Source organism: Anabrus simplex, chromosome 8, assembly GCF_040414725.1.
Source record: "Anabrus simplex isolate iqAnaSimp1 chromosome 8, ASM4041472v1, whole genome shotgun sequence".
NCBI lineage: Eukaryota > Metazoa > Arthropoda > Insecta > Orthoptera > Tettigoniidae > Anabrus > Anabrus simplex.
In genome coordinates, this window is record NC_090272.1 from 76758765 (window position 1) to 76780451 (window position 21687).

The 21687-nt window shown below is 41.5% G+C and overlaps 1 protein-coding gene across 1 annotated transcript in view; it reads left to right on the forward strand.

Moving 5' to 3' along the window:
* The window catches only part of LOC136879303 (acylcarnitine hydrolase), a 221895-nt gene that overhangs the window by 178545 nt on the left and 21663 nt on the right, over positions 1 to 21687 (forward strand). The window contains exon 14 of the mRNA XM_068229051.1: positions 1173 to 1311. Within this exon, the coding sequence (XP_068085152.1) occupies positions 1173 to 1311 (139 nt within the window). The remainder of the gene's footprint in view (positions 1 to 1172; positions 1312 to 21687) is intronic.

Sequence of the window (21687 nt, forward strand, 5' to 3'; positions counted from 1 at the left end):
TTTGATTGCGAAGGCTGTGAAAGTGGATTTTGCTTCATCGTTCCGATTTCATCATAAACATACCTTCCGCTTATCCCGTTTGCCGCGACTGGCAGCATACTGTGCATTCGTCTCTCTTGCGTACATTCACTGAATATCGCGGTGGTTGTGAACAGCCTGACCACCGCTGCTTTAGAAGAATAAAGAACACTCACCTACGATACGTAAAGAGAAGGTCCTTAAAGAAATCATTTATCATCATCATCATCTGTTTACCCTCCAGGTTCGGTTTTTCCCTCGGACTTAGCGAGAGATCCCACCTCTACCGCCTCGAGGGCAGTGTCCTGGAGCTTCAGACTCTTGGTCGGGGTATACAACTGGGGAGTATGACCAGAACCTCGCCCAGGCGGCCTCACCTGCTATGCTGAACAGGGGCCTTGTGGAGGGATGGGAAGATTGGAAGGGATAGGCAAGGAAGAGGGAAGGAAGCGGCCGTGGCCTTAAGTTAGGTACCATCCCGGCATTCGCCTGGAGGAGAAGTGGGAAACCACGGAAAACCACTTCCAGGATGGCTGAGGTGGGAATCGAACCCACCTCTACTCAGTTGACCTCCCGAGGCTGAGTGGACCCCGTTCCAGCCCTCGTACCACTTTTCAAATTTCGTGGCAGAGCCGGGAATCGAACCCGGGCCTCCGGGGGTGGCAGCTAATCACGCTAACCACTACACCACAGAGGCAAGAAATCATTTATACTTCCATTTAACACATTCACTTCGCGCAACAGTGTCACTAACAAACTGGGCTGAGTGACTCGGTTGGTAAAGCGCTGGCTTTCTGAGCCCAAGAAGGCGATTTCCATCCAAGCTCAAACCGGTAGTATTTGAAGATGCTCCAATATGCCACCCTCGTATCGGTAGTTTTATGACACATTACTTCTAGCTTCAGCTGATAAATCTGCATTGCAACATCCAAGTCAAGGACATATTGCTGCTATAAAGTACTTCCTAACAACAATATCCTAGCTCCTCAGTATATGTTCTTTTTCTTTTTCATTGGAAACCTCTCGAGTGACATATCATCACCTGACTCTAAATTTGTGAAAGGATTATATCTCAGTATCTGTATCTCACGGTTACAGAACATGACGAAGGGGTCATCTACCTTAGATCTATATTATATTATCACTTTTTACAGCTCTACTCGGACGCTCAATTCCGAGCGCCCCACGCTCGTCAGTTGCAACTCCTCCTCCGCTCTCCAGAGCCATTGTACGTGTATCGGTTCGAACAGACTGGTGGACCCGACATCTATGGCAGCACCATCAACATCTCCGGTAAGTTTCACATTTTAAAAAAATATGTTATCACAAGCACTCATCAAGAATGCTGAATTTCCCTGAACTTCCAGAAAGAAAAATCATTAGATAAAAACAAGCACCACTGGAACTGAAAAGATGTTGGTTTAACCGGGCGAGTTGGCCGTGCGATTAGAGGCGCGCGGCTGTGAGCTTGCATCCGGGAGATAGGGGTTTCGAATCCCACTGTCGGCAGCCCTGAAGATGGTTTTCCGTGGTTTCCCATTTTTACACCAGGAAAAAATTAGGCTGTACCTTAATTAAGGCCACGGCCGCTTCCTTCCAACCTCTAGGCCTTTCCTATCCCATCGTCGCCATAACACCTATCTGTGTCGGTGCGACGTAAAGCAACTAGCAAAAGATGTTGGTTTCCAACTAAAATATATAAAGAACTCAGGGATAAAACGTGATCTCTCATTTTTTTCAAATTTTACTGTAAACCGAATTGAAATTTAAAGAGTTGCTTTCTAAACGGACCCTACATTGTTCAACTCCTGTTTCCTTCCAACGTTCGGTCTGCGATACGCAGAAATTTTCCCAACTCCAGGTCTTTCATGGCCTTTCCTTTACTTTGATCAATTAATAATAATAATAATAATAATAATAATAATAATAATAATAAATGTTACATATCAGCCCTGTGGTAGCTCCTTTCGGTACTTCCTGGAAGGGACTAGTGAGTTAGCCTACTCGGGAGCTCCCAGCCGGACTAGAGGGCATGACTGGCCTTCTCGTGTACTGTTCTCTTCGTCTGGTTTTCCCGTGCGATTCTGCAAGATGCATCGAAAATGTTGTCTCCAGCCACTTCGCGAATATTCACCACCAGAGCTATGAAAAAAGAGGCTAGCGGCGAACAGTCAGTCAGTGTCGGACTCTGATTCAGTGTTGGACTCAGGGCTGGAGTCGGTGTGTTGGGGTTCGGTGGCTGGGCTGAAGGTGACAGGGGTTTTGGCTGTCGCTAGTGTCCCACCGGAGTCTGAACCAAGAGCTGTTGTTTCGTCGGAGTGTCGAGTGAGTAGCTGGACTGAAGACGGCTGTTGGTTGCCGTCATCAGGGTATCGTCTCGTCGGGTACGGGACGGAGTACTGTGTGTGTGTACTTCTGTGGAGTGAGGATCGCTGTAGAGTCAGCGACTGGAGCACCTATCGTGAGTGTAATTGGAACAACGTGTTTCTTAGAACAATATTCTTCTAGTAAAATTTTGCGTGTGTGCCACAGGATATTATAGCAGTATAAATGTGAAACTTCCAACGTTAATAGAGGCTGAGAAAAAAATAATATAATTGCTTAGAAGTCTATTCCTGAGAAAATTGCACTTCAGTTTTTACTACTTGGAGTCTCACTCTTATGGACTCAATGGACTCAGCAATTAATAAATAGATCAAATAAACACACACAAACAGGGTTATTCACCTAAGATGTACACGGATGCAACGTCTAAACCATTAAAGATCAGTGTTCTGTTTTCATATTCGTAAATGATACCCAGGGGCTTGTTGAATAATGTGCTACGTATTTTCATGAGGTGATTAATAACCGAGATATTGATACTAACTCCATATTTTTAAATGGAACGTCACAAACACATACAGCTGGTCTAAAAATCCAACTGCGTACACGTTCAAATATATAAGTATTTTCAAAATTGGACAGTTACTTTTTGAGATATCAATAAGAACTGCACGCTCGGGTTTGCATGCCGCATCAGACAGGGTGCAGTCGACCAAGGACATATTGACGCGCAAGCATATTTGAACGCAGTTAAACTTTTTTTTTGTGCTGTTTGTTTTACGTCGCTCCGACACAGATAGGTCTTATGGCGACGATGGGATAGGAAAGGCCTAGGGGTTGGAAGGAAGCAGCCGTGGCCTTAATTAAGGTACAGTCCCGGCATTTGCCTGGTGTGAAAATGGGAAACCACGGAAAATCATCTTCAGGGCTGCCGACAGTGGGGCTCGAACCCACTATCTGCCTATTACTGGAAACCTTTTGGCCACTGTAACATATGTATTCGTGCCGCTAGTATCCATATCTCGGTTATTAATGACCCCAAGAGAATAAGTAGATCATTATTTTACAAGCCCCCGGGTTTCGATATCTGCAATGGTTTAGACGTTATTTCCGTGTAACATCTTAGGTGAATAATCCTGTATAAAGGGTTGCCACACGTCCTGAAAAAGCAGGATTGTCCTAACTTTTAGCTTCGGAAAGATGTCCCGCCTGAACTTTTAATTTAATGCAAATGTCCTGAATCATTACTATTACTGGTGGGGGGAAAATTAAATCTCATCTCTGTACACATAATTTCATGTGTTCTGTTTCTATTTAAATAGCTTTCAAATTCAATCAAAAATTATTGTATTAACTCTCTCCGGCAAAGAGTAGCGGAGAACGATCTCTTTATCACAAAGAATACAGACTTGTGATCTGCTTCCAAAGTCGCATGAAGCTCGACTCCACCTTCCTGTATCCTTGACAGGTAGCCTATCGAAAGATATTCTTTCATGCTTTGCCATTACTGCCTCTCTCTCTAAGCCAAAGGTTTTCAAACTGTGCGGTGCGGTTCGAAATTGTTCAGGGGAGGCGCGAGAACTTTGACAAAAGGTCCTAAAATGTGACAGTATATGGCTTGTTAACAAACATACAGTCCTCATCATCGTCTACTGTCCGGTTCCATGGCTAAATGGTTAGCGTGCTGGCCTTTGGTCACAGGGGTCCCGGGTTCGATTCCAGGCAGGGTCGAAAATTTTAACCATCATTAGTTAATTTCGCTGGCATGGGGACTGGGTGTATGTGACGTGTTCATCCTCATTTCAACCTCATCACGAAGCGCAGGTCGCCTACGACAGTCAAATCAAAAGACCTGTACCTGGCGAGCCGAACATGTCCTCGGACACTCCCGACATTGCTTGTGTGAAAATGGAAAACCATCTTCAGGGCTGCCGACAGTGGGTTCGATCCCACTATCTTCCGGATGCAAGCTCACAGCTGCGCGCCCCTAACCACGCGATTTATCGCATTTAATAAACATCGATCCTCTTTTACGCTGAAGCGTTTTTATCCTGCGACCAGAATCGTCTCCAGAGCAGTATCAAAGCATAAAGGCAAATGTCACTCCACAGTAACCAGACTCAAGATAGAGAGAACCTGTTAGAAATATATAGCCGTATATTAAGTATATATACTGAGTAGATGTCCAGCTCCATGGCTAACTGGTTAGCTTGCTGGCCTTTGGTCACAGGGTCCCGGGTTTGATTCCCGGCAGGGTCGGGAATTTTAACCATAATTGGTTAATTTCAATGGCACGGGGGCTGGGTGTATGTGTCGCCTTCATCATCATTTCATCCTCATCACGACGCGCAGGTCGCCTACGGGATTCAAATCAAAAGACCTGCATCTGGCGAGCCGAACATGTCCCTGGACACTCCCGGCACTAAAAGCCATACGCCATTTCATTTACTGAGTAGATCATGGCTACCCTCCATAGTTAACTCGTCAACATCTTTCTCCGTGACTCTTGAGGCCCTGAAATGAACTATATGTCTAACAAGGTATCTTTATCTTGAGGAAAGCGTCAGCTGATATCCCCATATAATTATTATAATGTCATTTAGTGGTCGTGAAAGTCTACGTATTAAGATAATTTGGTTTCCCTATCCATCCAACTTGTTTCTGTAATTCTTCTCCAAAACCACATTTCTGCAGCCTCAAGTTTTCTTTCTTTCTGTTTCCCTAATGTCCAGGTTTCGCATCCATTAACATACAGTGTCTGTCTGTTAGGTCATCAGCCCAGAGGCTGGTTGGATCCTCAAACAGCACCACCAAAGGCTATGCAGTTATAGGGAAACAGCAAAAACCAATGGCAGAGCCCAAATGAGGCGTATTAGGCAAGGTGAGGAGCGAGGTAGTTTGCCATTGCTTTCCTCACTGGGCCAGAATGTGCCACTGCAGCACGACTGACCCTATGAGCAACACCTTTCATAACACTCAGACACTACTTGTACTCCGAATGTCATTATTCAGCACCACCCATACTCCAAAAACTTCCATATTGTCACAGCCATGGATGAGACTGGGACTTCAGTGGAAGCTACACTTTGCTCTGGCCTGTGCCAAAAGACGGATACAAAAGTACTGCATCCATCAAGAAATGGCAACAGGCGGTTAACATACAGTAGGCTTTGCATAATAAATACATATTCTTAATTCTAGCCGAATAAACGTTTATCCAAAGAACTAAATACGTTTCTCATTTTATACGAATGAAATAAAAAGTATAATTATGTATTTTATATTAAATTCCTGCTAGAGATCAAAAACGATTCTACAATCAAAAAGGGTGAATTTTAAAACCTGCATACATTAAGTACGTTCACAACAAACATACAAACATATTTATTACAAAATAAACGATTGATCACTCGCTAAGCATTTTAAATATTAATTTGACACTAATTCGAGAATAAAAAAGAGAGTTATTACGTTAGTTTCGATCACGTTACATATTAGTCATGCGACGAGGAGCTTTTTATGAGCAGACCGTATCAAATGCTCTACACATATTATCCGCACACTTTATCTTGGTGCATTTGCGTACGGGGGTGAGGAGTAAGGAGGGAGCTGTCCCGGTATCGATAGTGCTGCCTAGTGCTGCCAACTGAATGAAAATGAAATCTGAATTGAATCGAGAATATGATCGATCGATATGAAATGTCTAAACCGTTATCATCTTAAGCCAACAACTATGTCACATACACATTATAATTTATAACATTATAAAACATTTCTCGATGCGAATCTTGTTCCTTACATGAATTCTATACTTTGGCTTTGTTGTGTAAACAACAACAGTACTAGTACGTAAATTGTACGCCAGATGTCGCACAACGATGCTTAGGCGATTCATAGTTTGTGTTTCAAAGGTTGCCAGTACGAATCTCGAAGATCGCCGAGGTCGACCGATTCAGCACTAGGGTGTAAATGCACCAAGATAAAGTGTGCGGATAATAGATCCAATGCAACGTACTGGTATTGTCAACAAGCATGTCAGATTATTTGACCTGCGATATTTATACATAATAAGCTTGTAATAAAAAAAGTCGTATTGTATTACATTACAGCTGTCGCCAAGAGCAGTGAAAAAATAAGTGAGTTGCGCTTCATACGTGGTTGAATCCCAATGGATAAGTTTACAAGTACAGGTAATAAACGTGAATTGGATAATACAGAACCCAGTAGTTCGGAGAAACCGAAAAGGAAGTATGCGAAATGTGATGAACGGTATTTGGACTTCGGTTTCATGTGTACTACTGTTGGTAATGTAATAATAATTTCGTGTGGCTAATCCTAGCCGGATGCATCCCTTTTAAGGCAGACTCTCCGTGTAGGTAACTGCGAGTTATTGTGGTGGGGGATAGTGTTGTGTGTGGTGTTTGAGTTTCAGGAATGTTTGGGGACAGCACAAACACCCAGTCCCCGAACCAAGGGAATTAATTTACGGTTAAAATCTCCGACCCGGCCGGGAACCGAACCCAGGACCCTCTGGACCAAAGGCCAGCACACTGACCATTTAGCCATGGAGCCGGAGACTGTTGGTAATGAAGATCGGCTTCAGCGCGTAATTTGTTTGGAAGTGCTGGCTGCAGACAGCATGTTACCCAATAAGCTGAAGCGACTTAGAAAGTGCACACACCAACTTACAAGGTTAGCTCAAAGAATATTTTTCCCTTAAAGTGAACGAAATAAACGAATATTTTCTCTACAAATGTCTGTGCCCGGAAAAATTCCTTCTGGCATCGTACGAAGTAGCATACAGTGTGGCACAGTGCAAGAAATCCCACACTATTGATTTTGCTGGCAGCGATTGATAAGGTCTCTATTATGGAAATTGCTAAGTGTACCTTTGTCTGGTAGCATAATTAGTCGTAAAAGTTGTGGTGGGGGCGACGACGGGACAGGAAATGGCAAGGAAGCGGCCGTGGCCTTAATTAAGGTACAGCCCCAGCATTCACCTGGTGTGAAAATAGGAAACCACGGAAAACCATTTTCAGGGCTGCCGAATACTGGATACTGGCTGCACTTAAGCGACTGCAGCTATCGAGCTCGGTGATTATTGTTTTAAGAGGGAGTACAGCTAGATAACCATCCTCTATTAACATTGAGAGAGAAAAATTTGAAGGGGTCCGACACTTCGAAAAATGAAGGTACCGGTCAAAAAAACAAGGGCCACGAAGGGCGTGAAAATGAGACACCCTAGGATTCGCAAACCTAATACCGTCGAGGTCGGAAAAGAATTGACAAAGGAAGGTCGGATAAGATAGATGAAAGTGAGGAGCCTGGCACAAGTACGTGGAAGCAATGTGAGGACCCAGCTTAGGGCTCCGAGGTCGCCAAACCATGCTCCCAAGTTTAGAGCCCCTGGGGGCCCTTTTAGTTGCCTCTTACGACAGGCAGGCGGCGTTTCATTCTACCGCCTCCACCTACAGGGGGATTAGTTGCAAAATAAGTGACGCGGCCGATGATATAAATGAGTAATTAATCCAGTAACTTAGGGAGAAGAAATTTACGATTTAAATGGATGAGGTAACTGATATGAACTTGGATCTGCTCTGTGAAATTCATACACGAAAATAATAAAATTATTTTAAGACTTTTTTTTGTTTTGTTAGATTATTGCTCTTAGAATAACAGCAAACGAGTTGTTCGAAATTGATTAAAGAACACCAACTGGACTGTATAAAATGTATTGGAATATGCACAGATGATGCTCACTCCATATCAGGATGTTGCCGAGTTTACAAGCTCTCATACGTAAGAAAGTTCCTGATGCATTCTAGATCCATTGCATTACCCACTGGGAATCCCTTGCTTATAAGAATCTTCTCATCTCCCACAAGGCCCCTGTTCGGCATAGCAGGTGCGTCCGCCTGGGAGAGGTACTGGTCCTCCACCCCAGTTTTATCCACAAACAAATGTCTCACGCTCCAGGACACTGCCCCTGAAGTGGTAGGTGGAATCTCGCCGAGTCCCGGGTGAAAACCAACCCTGAAGGGTAAATGGATTAAATAAATAAATAAATAAATAAATAAATAAATTATTATTATTATTATTATTATTATTATTATTATTATTATTATTATTATTATTATTATTATTATTATATCTAGTGGGCCTAGAGTAAAACGGAACGTCGAAATTGACGAGTAGACGGCCAGACGGCGTCAAATCGAAATGTCTGCACACGGTAGCTGAGGCCATACGATTATTATTATTATTATTATTATTATTATTATCCGCCTCCGTAGCGTAACGGTTAAATATTAGCTGCCGCCCTCGGAGGCTCGGGTTTGATTCCCGGTACTGCCAGAAAGTTAATAATGACCGTAGGGCTGGTATGTGCTTAAGATAGTACAGACAGCTCACCTCCATTGGGGATGTGCCTGAAAAGAACTGTACTGCTGCGGGATGAGAACACGAATTTACGTATTATTATTATTATTATTATTATTATTATTATTATTATTATTATTATTATTATTATTATTATTATTATTATTATTATTATTAACATTCGCCCGAACAGCAAGAGCGGATTATTTTGTTCGTAATGCAGTACACGTCGTGAGAGAAATATTTAACGTAAGAAAAATGTACTAGAACTGAACTGTAAAATGCTATCATAAACGGACCTTGGTATTTGACTGTTCAATGTAACACCGAACACTTTGTAATAATAGATAAGCAGATAATATTACCGTAGAACATTTATTTCAAAATATTTCTTAATTAGTAATGACACACTGCTATTTAGCTGTCTACTGCAAGTTATCCATTAGTTAAAAAGGAGCTATGTAAGGAAGTATATCAACATATTCGCGCATTCTATGGAAAACCTATATTACAAATTCACATAGCAAAGTATGAATACGTTCTTCGATTAAAGTTCTGGAACAAGACAAAAACGCCTGTAATACTTACAAACATGCCTCTTCTTCCGTTCGTTATCGGATAGGCCTACCGCACAAGCACTACGCCCGGAGCACAGTCAAAAACACTCACTAACTGAATCACGAAACCCTGTACTTCATAACTCGAAACAGTTGAGCGACGGCGAGCGAATGTACTTCAGCAGGCTTTGCTCAAGGCAAGCATGCGACAACATCAGTGCAGCCATAAACCCAAACTCAACAAAACTAATAGGAAGATAAATAAAAGAATACCACTGGATGTAACCCAGTTAATCAGGCATTGATATTCTACATTTGAGCTTGTTAAATCTAATTCCGGTACCGTACGGCCGTTTGGTATTTTAAAATGTTTAAATGAGAAAGGCGTCTTTTAAGATGGATAACATGCGAAGGGAGGTTATAAAACACAATTTCATTTTAGTTCGTTTGGGCCACCTGAAGACCAGGCCACCACGGTGCTTGTGGTTTAGCTATGTTGTTTTTGTTGTCGCCTTCGTAGTTCATGCTGTTGATGTTGTTTTTTTGTTTTTTGCCGCTTCTGGTGTTCTTCAAGGTAGGTTTGGTTGCTGCTTTCTTCTTGCTACATTGAGCTTTTCTTTTTATTATTATTATTATTATTATTATTATTATTATTATTATTATTATTATTATTATTATTAAGACTATGGCCATGCTTGTGGGCTTTAGCGCATGTCATTGTAGGTTGACTTCACCAAGAACTTCTCGAGTAAGATTTCTCAATACCAATACGTAATGTTACATAGTAATTAACTGCTGCAGTGTGTCCGACTCCTGGGCTGAATGGTCAGCGTTGAGGCCTTCATTTCAGAGAGTCCCGAGTTTGATTCCCGGCCAGGACGGGGATTTTTGCTATTTGCTTTACGTCGCACCGACACAGATAGGTCTTATGGCGACGATGGTACAGGAAAGGCCTAGGAATGGGAAGGAAGCGGCCGTGGCCTTAATTAAGGTACAGCTCCAGAATTTGTCTGGTGAGAAAATGGGAAACCACGGAAAACCATCTTCAGGGCTGCCGACAGTGGGATTCGAACCCACTATCTCGCGGATGCGAGCTCACAGCTGCGCGCCTCTAACCGCACGACCAACTCACCCGGTAACGGGGATTTTAATCGCGTCTGATTAATAATTCGGGCTCGGAGACTAGGTATTTGTGTTTATTCCAACATTCTCCTCTTCATATTCAGAAAACAAACCACACTACCAACCACCACAGAATACTGTAGGGTATATGTTTTGAATCGTCTTTGCCATTACAACCTGCAAATACTGCGGGAAGATTTTCAAATAAATACCGCCAACAATAAACCTGCAACTTGTGTCATGGAGGCACTTCCACCAGAAATCTACCTCTTTTAACTCGTCTGCCGGGCTGAGTGGCTGAGTGACGGCTTAGGCACTGGACCTTCTGACCCCAACTTGCCAGGTTCGATCCTGACTTACAATAGTCCGGTGGTATTTGAAGGTGCTCAACTACGTCAGCCTCGTGTTGGTACATTTACTGGCACGTAAAAGAACTGCGTAACAAAATTCCGGCACCTCGGCGTCTCCAAAAACCGTCAAAAAGTAGTTCGTGAGACGTAAACATAATACTATTGTTATTTTACTGGTCTGTATTATCTGTCAAATTTGCCAGAGCAACACCTCAGCACGAGTTCTACAGGGATGTAATCTAATTAATAATTAATGTTATTTGTTTTACGTCCCACTAACTACTTTTTAAGGTCTTCGGAGACGCCGAGGTGCCGGAATTTAGTCCCGCAGGAGTTCATTCCCAGCATGGAATCGAACCCGGAGCCCTATGAACCGAAAGCCAAGAATCCGAACAATAACAAGAATAAGAATAAGAAGAGTTCACCTAATTAAATGTGTTCGGCTCTTAAGACTGATTTCAGCGTGTTTTACTACTGCGTGTTTTTGTGGGTGGTTGGTGGTGTGGTGTACTGCATGCAGATGAAAATACGAATACACTACAAACATCCAGTCCTCGGGTCAGTCAAGAATCGAACCCGGGGCCCTATGGCATGAAGGCTACGTGATATTTTAGGCAAAATCTCTATTCTGGGGTTCAACTGGTTTCCGAATCTCGACCGCCAGGAGGGAAAGCCAGCAGCTAAACCACACTAGTAATATTACTGTTATTTCCAGTCTAAGCAAGGCGAGTGAGGTGGGCGGACGTGCAGTGTGAAGTGTGCCAGGTGGGCGGAGTGGGAGTGAGGTGAGGACAGGACGAGTTGAGTGATACAAGAAAGATGATTAGAGTCGAACAATATAGGGCCATCATAGGAGGATGGCAGGGAAGTAAGAAGAATGCTACAGCCACAAACAGTGAAGTTAGCTTAGGGAGGAGACTGAAAGGCGAGATGCTGTTGGTGGCAGCTGTGGTCACTGTCCTACTGGTTATTGGGGGTGTGGAAATAAACCCAGGCCCACAGGGCACCGGCAACATGAATAGGGAGGACGAGGAAGTAATAAGGAAAGTGGTTAAGGATGTTATTGAAGAACTTTGTCCGTTTGAGCAGTTAAAACGGATGTTAGAAGAACAATGCAAGGAGCATGAAAAAATGAGACGGTGGATTCAGGAAAGCACTAATGAAGTCAAAGGCAAAATGGAGAGCAGTGAGAGAGAGGTAGTCCTTCTAAAAGAGAAAATAAAAAAAACATGGAAGAGGAGATGGAGACCTTGAAGAAAGAAGTTGAAGCCCACAGACATGAAAGCATGAAGAAAGCCATCTTTATTTATGGAGTACAAGAAGAGAAGAATGAGTCTAAAGAGAACATAATATACAAGGAGGTAGATGTAATACAACAAAAAATGAAGATCAACTTCAGTGAGGTAGATAGAGATGACGTGAAGCGGATAGGAAGGCTGAGGGGATGTAGACCTATAAAGGTCACGTTGATATCCTCACTGATGGCAGACATAGAAATCAGAAATGCTGGAAACATACGGGAAGAAAAAATGTGGATTAAGAGAGACTGGGGTAAAGATGGGAATAGAAATTTTAAAATCCTGAGAAAACATATGGTTAAGGCAAGGCTGCAAGGGTTGAGAGCTTGTGTTAGAGGCCAAGTGCTGGTGGTGTCCAATGGAAAATGGTCTCGGAAGTGGGGAGTAGAACAACTTTTATCTATGGAGGAAGATTTTTAACAAGGACGAAACGAGTGTAGACGAGGGAGTGCAGGTGGAAAATATGCATATCACCAAGAGAGGAGCAGTTCAGATGAGTACGTGCATGTGGATAGTCCCGAAGAAGACGGTCTTGGTTTGGAAGAGGTTGTGTGCCGAGTGAATCTAGGATAGAGACAAGCTCCGTGGCATCTCCGTTCAGAATTCTTGATAAAGAGGGGTTAGTGATTAATATGTCGCCGAGGACAGCAATCAGGACCGTTGTCGCTGAAGCATGTAAGGAGGCATATTCGGAGGTGTACTCGAAGGTCTACCGCGAAGGGCAGAAAGAAATAAAAGTGACACCTAGCAAAGGGGAGACTTTGAGGAAAGGGAGAAGCATGAGTTTAAAAGTTTTGTGGGGAAAGAAAGACAAAAAGGAGGAGGGTGTTGTAACGAGAAGTAGAAAGTTAAGTAAAGAGAGTGAGTAGGTTGGTGGTACAGTGCTATTTGTATGAAGAGAATGTGATGATTAGAAGGAGGTGGAATAAGAGATGGAGTTGATAATAAGTGAGTCTGGATCGGTGGTTGTATGGTGAAATCGCTGGGGAAATGTGTTTTGGATCAAAATTTAATATGGAGTTTGGCTTGGTATTTTAATAGTTTAGATGGTATGTGGTGGTATAAGGTTGAGAAAAGTGAATATTTGGTGTAATGATAGATGTATATGTTGGATGTGTTTATTGGATCTAGGAGTGAAGTATGGTAATTTTATGTTATTTGTATGTGAATTGTGTTTGGTATGATATATGAATAAAAGGCGAATGGGAGGTATGAGATTGGAGAGTATGAAAGTTTGAAGAAGGTTGAGAAAGGTGAATATTTGGTGTATTGATCATGAAAGTTTGAAGGTAATTTGAAATATGAGTTTAGATGGTATATGGTGGTATAAGATTGAGAAAAGTGAAGAATTGGTGTAATGATAGATCTATATATGTAGGATGTTATTTGTGTATGAACTGTGTCTGGTATGAATAGTGATTTGTGTATGAATAAGAAGCGAATGGGAGGTATGAGATTGGAGAGTATGGAACTTTGAAGGTTTTTTGGAAAAGTAATTCGTTGGTTATTTGATAGTATTAGTTGTTTGGAGGTTTGTTTATGGTGGTATAAGGCTGAGAAAAGTGAATATTTGGTGTAATGATAGTTGGTATATGTTAGATGTGTTGTTGATTGGATTTAAGAGTGAAGTATGGTAATTTTAATATGGAGTCTGGCTTGGTATCTTGAGGTAATTTGGAAGAGTAGTTATTTGAAGGATAAGAGTTTGATTTAGGTGGATAAGTATATTTGGTTGATGAAGAGTAATTAGTTGAAGAACAAGAGCTTGATTTAGGTGGATGTTGGCGAAGAATGACGACATTGTTTTGACGAGAAAGTAGTACAAGTGTTGGAACGTGGGGGGCTGGATCAGCAGAGTAACTAGGTCACGAGATATGACAATAGCTGTGATGGAATGTGCCGCGTCGGCGAGGCCAGTCAGGTGGAAGGTGTAGTTCTTTCTTTAGATGGGATATGCCGAACGGCCGATGTTGTATTCTAATTTTATTTTCTAATTATGTGTTTGTCTTTTGCCAGGGCTAACGGCTCTCCGGAAGTGGGTTGACCGTGGGCCAATTGTTTATTTGAACTTTTTGTATTTTTTACTTTTTAACTTTTGTATTTTTTATTTATTCTTTTTTATTCCGTGGAGACGACGGACGTGGCATGAGGGACTGACGATGACTACTGTGGTGACTCTCACTAGGTACGATCACGTTTCCGGAGTATCTCATGGACCTCATGGCATGCCCAAGAGTCTCGTGTTTTTCTTTTAGTTGTAGGCTGCTGGTGCATGTATGGGCTGGCATTGTTATTTTTCTCATTTAACAGATCAATTGGGTAAAATTTACTGTAGATCTGGAGGGAAATAATAAAAGAAGACTACTACTACTACTACTACTACTACTACTACTACTACTACGACTACTGTTATCTCATGATGTAGACTAGAGGTTCTCAAACTATTATAAGATGGCTAAAAGTTAATTGTTTCCCCACGAAAAAAATCCCTAAATGATAAGTTTAAAAATATGAGTAGCTAGCTAATTATTGAGACATTTTTAATTGATTATAAACAATTATTTTAAATACACATCGTAAATAAGACGAGATTGTGAAATTAAATATATTTTTGTAACACATCACAAGAAATGTAAGAGTTTGTGTCTGTATGAAGTATGATGATGATAGGCTATCATTCGCTGACGAGTATGATTGTTTTCTTCATATGTTAACGGCGAGTGTGCGAGTTCTTAGGTGACTGTGGAGGCCGGTCCTCGAGCCACAAATTCTTCCACAGTGGTTGCAAATATTGCCAGCTTGGAGATCCAGTTGTTGAGGGTTATTCATTCTGAGGAAAGTCCGCCCTTTACGAGCAATTCTCTTCTCAGTTTAAAATTTCCAGCGTTGTTGTTCGAAGTTCTTAGAACCTTCGTGGGTAAGACGACGCCATGCCAGGCGGTTAGCTACTTTTGTTTCCCAGTTAGTGGTGTTGATGTGGCATTTCTTCATGTCTGACTGTAGAACGTCCCTGAATATTCTTTGTTGTCCACCGTGATGTCGACGGCCACCCTTGAGTTGAGCATACATAATTTGCTTTGGGAGGCGAAAATCAGGCATAAGGACGACATGACCTGTACAACGAAGTCGATATTTCATGATCATAGTCGCAATGCTGATGGTACAGGCTTCTTCCATGATACTGATGTTACTTATGTGATCTTGTCATTTCACCCTAAGTATCCTCCTCAGACAGCACTGATGATATTTCTCCAGGCATTTTACGTGCCTCCTGTAAGTAGTCCAAGTTTAACACCCATAAGGGAGTGTTGGTATTACAATAGCCTGGTACACATGAAGTTTTATCTGAATACTGATGTTACGGTTGTCAAAGATCCTTTTTCGTATACGATCGAATGCTGCACTAGTACAATTCAGGCGATTGTGAATTTCAGCATCTATATTAGCATTTGCTGAGAGGCGACCACCAAGGTAAGCAAAGTTTTGGATGTTCTACAAGATCTCGTCATGGAACTGATGGTAGGGGCAGTATCATTGGCCTTGGGTGCAGACTAATGCAACATCTATGTCTTTTGGATGTTGAGACTTAGATCGATGCTCTTTTATGCTTTTGTGAAGGCATTTAGGATGGTCTGTAGATCTTCTTCTGAGCTGGCCAGAACAACACTGTCATCTCCAAACTGGAGATCCATAATCTAGACAGTAGAAATCTCGGTCTTGACACGCAGTCTGCTAAGGTTGAATAAACCTCAATCAATCACTACTGATCTGTATTTAGGGCAGTCGCCCAGGTGGCAGATTACCTATCTGTTGTTTTCCTAGCCTTTTCTTAAATGATCGCACTGAAATTGGAAATTTATTGAACATCTCCCTTGGTAAGTTATTCCAATCCCTAACTCCCCTGCCTATAAACGAAAATTTGCCCCAATTTGTCCTCTTGAATTCCAGCTTTATCTTCATATTGTGATCTTTCCTACTTTTAAAGACGCCACTCAAACATATTCGTCTACTGATGTCATTCCACTACATCTCTCCACTGACAGTTCGGAACATACCACTTAGTCGAACAGCTCGTCTCCTTTCTCCCAAGTCTTCCCAGTCCAAACTTTGCAACATTTTTGTAATGCTACTCCTTTGTCGGAAATCACCCACAACAAATCGGGCTGGTTTTATTTGGATTTTTTCCAGTTCTTGAATCATGTAATCCTGGTGAGGGTCCCATACACTGGAATCATACTCTAGTTGTGGTCTTACCAGATACTTATCTGCCCTCTCCTTTACATACTTACTAAAACCCCTAAATACCCTCATAACCATGTGCAGAGATCTGTACCCTTTATTAACAATCATATTTATGTGATCACCCCAATGAAGATCTCTCCTCATATTAACACCTAGGTACTTGCAACGATCCCCAAAAGGAACTTTCACCCACTCAACACAGTAATTGAAACTGAGAGGACTTTTCCTATGTGTGAAATTCACAACCTGACTTTTAACCCTGTTTATCATCATACCATTGCGTACTGTCCACCTCACAGCATTATCGAGGTCATTTTGCAGTTGCTCACAATCTTGTAACTTATTTATTACTCTGTACAGAATAACATCATCTGCAAAAAGCCTTACCTCTGATTCCACTTCTTTACACATATCATTGATATATATAAGAAAACATAAAGGTCCAATAATACTGCCTTGAGGAATTCCCCTCTTAATTATTACAGGGTTATATAAAGCTTCGCCTACTCTAATTCTCTGAGTTCTATTTTCTAGAAATATAGCCACCTATTCAGTCACTCTTTTTTCTAGTCCAGTTTGCCAGTAGTCTCCCATGATCTACCCTATCAAATGCCTTAGAAAGGTCAGTCGCAATACAGTCCATTTGACCTCCTGAATCCAGGAAATCTGCTATATCTTGCTGGAATCCTACAAGTTGAGCTTCAGTGGAATAACCTTTCCTAAACCCAAACTGCCACCTCCTTCAAACCTGTGCTCTATTTGTATGCCCTGTGGTAGTTCACATTTAACAAGGTGAAGTATAGTTCCAATGAAAATTGAGAATAGTGTAGGAGCAATTACACATCCTTGCTTTATACCAGAAGTGATCTCAAATCGTTCTCCAGGTCCATTATTCGTAAGTATGGTACCATACATGTTGTCATGTAGGAGTCGAAGGATCTTAATGACAGCCAATTAGAGCTAAGTTTTTCCAGACAGCATCTCTGTTATCCGAGTCAAAGGTCTTGAAAAGATCTATGAATGCCATATACAATTGCGATTTTGTTCCCTGGGTCTCTGGATTTGTCTAGCACAGCAAAGCATGTCGACAGTATCACGATTGGTTCTAAAGCCACATTACGTCTCTGGTAAAAATCTCTTCTGCAAGTGGCGCTAGACAATTAGATAGAGCTCTGGCAAGAATTTTGCCAGCAACAGTGAGCAAGGATATTCCAAGGTAATTACCACATTGGATTCTATCCATATTTTTTTAAGTATGGTCACTATTAGTGCATCTCTGAGGTCCGCAGGCATGGTTTCCGAATTCGGGATTTTGACGATGAGTTTATGTAAATGCTCAGTAAGGACTACGCCACCTTTCTTGAAGAATTCAGCAGCGATTCCATCCGTTCCAACAGCTTTATTGTCCTTTAATAATTTTATGGCAGCTTCAACTTCTTGAAGCGAAGGAGTTCCGCCAGTATGCTAGTGCATGGGTCGTTGAGGGATTTTAGTATATATTTCCTTCTGCACATATGTTTGTCTATTTAGAAGTTCAAAGAGAAGCTCCTTCCAACGGGCGTTTATGGAACAGCTGTCCTTAAATTGTTCGGAGCCATTCTTTGATGTTAGTGGATTTATATCCTGAGTAGATAGACGGCATGTAGCTTTAGTGGCACTGAAAAAATCCCGGGTGTTGTTGGTGTCTGCCATATGTTGCATCGCTTTGGACTTCAGAACCCACCACTGATTTTTAAGGACACGAGTGACTCTTTGCGCAGCTGTTTTGGCTTCTTGATACTGTTGTTCCTTGGGAGCTGAGTTACGTTGTTCTGCCATGGTATGGGTGGTTTCCTCTTCTTATCTATGAGGCTCTTAATTTCTTGGTCATTGTCATCAAACCAATCTTGATGCTTTTTATTGATGTAGCCGACCGATTCTTCGCAGGATGATAACACCGCATACTTGAATGTCGACCAGTGTTCTTCGACGCTGTCAAGATATGTACTGGTAAGATCTTCTCTTAGGAATTCGTGAAATTTGGTTTTAGTGTCATTGGTCCAACAGTCATCAGCACTCTGGCATTCATGTCTCCCAAGAGCAGTGGCGAAGGTATTAGTTACTGAATGGTTAGGCAGGAAATCTTATCGTAAAGTTCGTGACATGATTTCATTAGTCATTTAATGACCAATTAAAACGTTCGTCTTTGTCTTAGCTATTGGCTTTACGTCGCACCGACACAGATATGTCTTATGGCGACGATTTACTTATTTTCATGTTGTATTCATGTTGTATTCATCACCTATGATTTCCTCCATTTTTATTATTATTGTTCGAGGTCTTGTTCACTGTCTGCAACTATGGCAATGTCATCCCCAAATCTAATTATACTTATTTGTTCACCCTGTATTTTTATTCTTATATTCAAATCCTCTCGAACCTTATTCAATGCATCCTGAATGTAGGCATTAAAAAGCATGGGAGGCGAAAATACATAAAGTCAACTTACAGTTCTGGAAGATTGACGTAGTAATCCCATTTGGTATCAAAGCATAATCGCATGCCTTAAAACATACCGACCATAGGCGTGAGTTTAGAAGATTATAAAGAAAAAACTATTCACTGAAACTCCAATAAGAGATACTGAGGACGACAGGAAAAAAGAAGAGTTTTAGGATGATAACACCCTAATCAAGGGTGCTCATCCAGGATCCATTTCGGCAGGAAAGGCCTGCACTAGATGCGGGAACCACATACAATCTTTCTACCAGCTCTCATATGAGGTTTGGATGACAATCTCTGGCCGAGTGCGACCGCTTAGCTAAACGAAGTAGCCGTGCTCTCATTGGCCAGAGCACATCAGAAGATTGTCTCGCTGCCATCTAGGGACAGCACCAGACGGGAACTAGTGCTCCAAACACAGAGACGAAGTAATTCATAATGAAAAGCAACATGAAGTCACAGTGAAGGTAATTGAAGAAGAATAATGGGAAAATAAATTCCCAGGTGATACGAATTTCCAAGGCTGAATGCCATATCGACAATGTTAATGGATGGATGATAAAGTAACCTCAGCTATAGCCCCGATCTTGAAAAATGCTGTTAAGAGCTTGGTTCAAGTACTGAAGTAACGTCATCTGTTAGCAACATTTTAATGCAGCCTCAGTTAGTTTTATTCATGTCAACAAGTTTATGTTGACAAGGTCGTCTCACAAATGCCGTTGCATGCGTATCTTGTATCGAAGATGCAAGCACCTTCTAGATCTACCGCCATGATTCGAGAAAATACCAGACTTCTCCAGTAGTGGGGCTGGGACTATTTAAGCAACGCCACGCGGAAGAATCTGCCCAATCGGGCAGTTCCCATTTGAATAGCGATCTGATGAGACGATTCTTTCTAAACGTAATACGAACAACGAGTGCAAGTTGGTAATCTTAGTTAGTTAAAGGTTCTAAAATGTCAACGAAAATGCCTAAGGATAAAAATAGAAAGTATCACTTTTCAGATGATTACACAAAAGAGTGGTCTTTTGTCAAGAAAGGACGTACGGATCAGGAAGCGTTTTGTGAGATTTGTAGCTGTTTCATCTCAGTAACTCACGGAGGTAAGGCAGATGTGAGGCATCACATTTCTACGAAGCATCATACAAATAGATTCGCGGTAGCATCGACATCAAAGTCTATTTCTACATTCATGATTAAAGAAGATACCCAGGAAGAATTGCTCGTTGCTGCTGCAGAACTAAGAACAGCTTATAAAGTTGTCAAGCATCATCAATCCTTCAGTTCTCTTGACTGTACCGTAAAACTAAATGCCGCAATGAATCCTTACTCCACAGTCGCCGCAAAGCAGTCTACAGCCATGACCAAGGCTACAGCGATTGTTAAAAGTATTCTCGCACCACACTCCGTGTCCGAAAGCATAAAACAGTTGCAAGAAATTTCATTTTACGGCATAGGCACCGATGCCTCGAACCACAAGGCTGAAAAGAAGTTTCCTTTAGTTGTTCAATACTTCGGTGAAACTGAGGGTATCCAACAGAAGCTGTTGAAGTTTGATTCGCCGAATAACGAAACATCGGAGACAATTGCAAAGTTTTGTCTAGACACTTTAACACAACTGCAAATTGCATTGGATAAATTAATCACTTTGTGTGGAGACAATAACAATACCAACTTCGGAGGGCTTCATCGACGCGGCCAGCGGAATGTTTCACCCACCAAATTAAAGAAGAGCTAGGAAAAAATGTAGAAGGAAGTGGATACCCTGTCCATATTAACCACAATACTATATCAAGGGCTGCTGGAGTCTTGAATGTCGACATTGAAATAATCGTCATGAAAATATTTCATTATTTTTCAAAATACAGGTACACGGTAAGGACAGAGAGGCTGAAAGAGTTCTGCTTATACGTTGGTGTCAATCATTTGACTCTTCCATCTCACTCAAACACAAGATGGCAGTCGTTAATGCCTGCAGTTGAGAGAATTCTTAAGCTTTGGATTCCATTAAAACAATTCTTTGACGCCGAAGAGAGGCTATCTAAAATGATTTCTGACTTTTTCAGTAGTCCGATCAGTGAAATTTACTTCATGTTTCTGCACTCAAACTTGGTTCTGTTTGAAAAAATATATAAAAAAGCGTGGAGAAGAATAAAGTCACGATAATTGAAATGAGAAATATATATTAATCTACACTCAAAAGTGTTTGAATGAAAGGAATACTCGAATTTTATTGGCATGCAAACCAAGATGAATGTAAACAAATTAAAGAATGAGAACCCTAATCAAGAAATAATTAATTTGATTTCGAAATTTGAGGAAGAGACAATGGCTTTCTATACCATAGCATTTGATTACTTAGAGAAATGGGCTATTTCTTTTAATAAATATCAAGTATTTGATTGGATGACGCTATCTGAAACCCCAGATTGGGTGATGATTTAAAACACCATTATATACCTGACTGAAAATGGTGTGAAGGTTTCAGGCGACAAATGTTTTCAGCAATATATGTATCTGAAGAGCTTTTCAAAAACTAAGCGTGACTCGGAACAATGGATGTCTAAACATTCCGTGGAAGAAAGGTGGGTTTACTTTCTTAAGGGAACCGAAAATCCTAAACGCAAACGCTAACTGCTAAAATTATGCGAATGTTTGTTTTCTATCCCCACCCACACCGCCACTGCGGAAAGAGTATTTTCGTTGATGTCATGGACTGATGAAAGAAATCGACTGCTGCCAGGGACTGTGGAGTCAATCTTACAGTGGCAGTCTAACTACAAGCTGACTTGCATGTAGTTTTAAAAATACGTACAAGGGAAAAGGCACTTGCTGAAAAGGGTGAAATCTTCCAAAAATATGGTGTACCAACTACTTCTACCGAAACAAGTTCCATGTGTTCTAAATAAAAAGTAA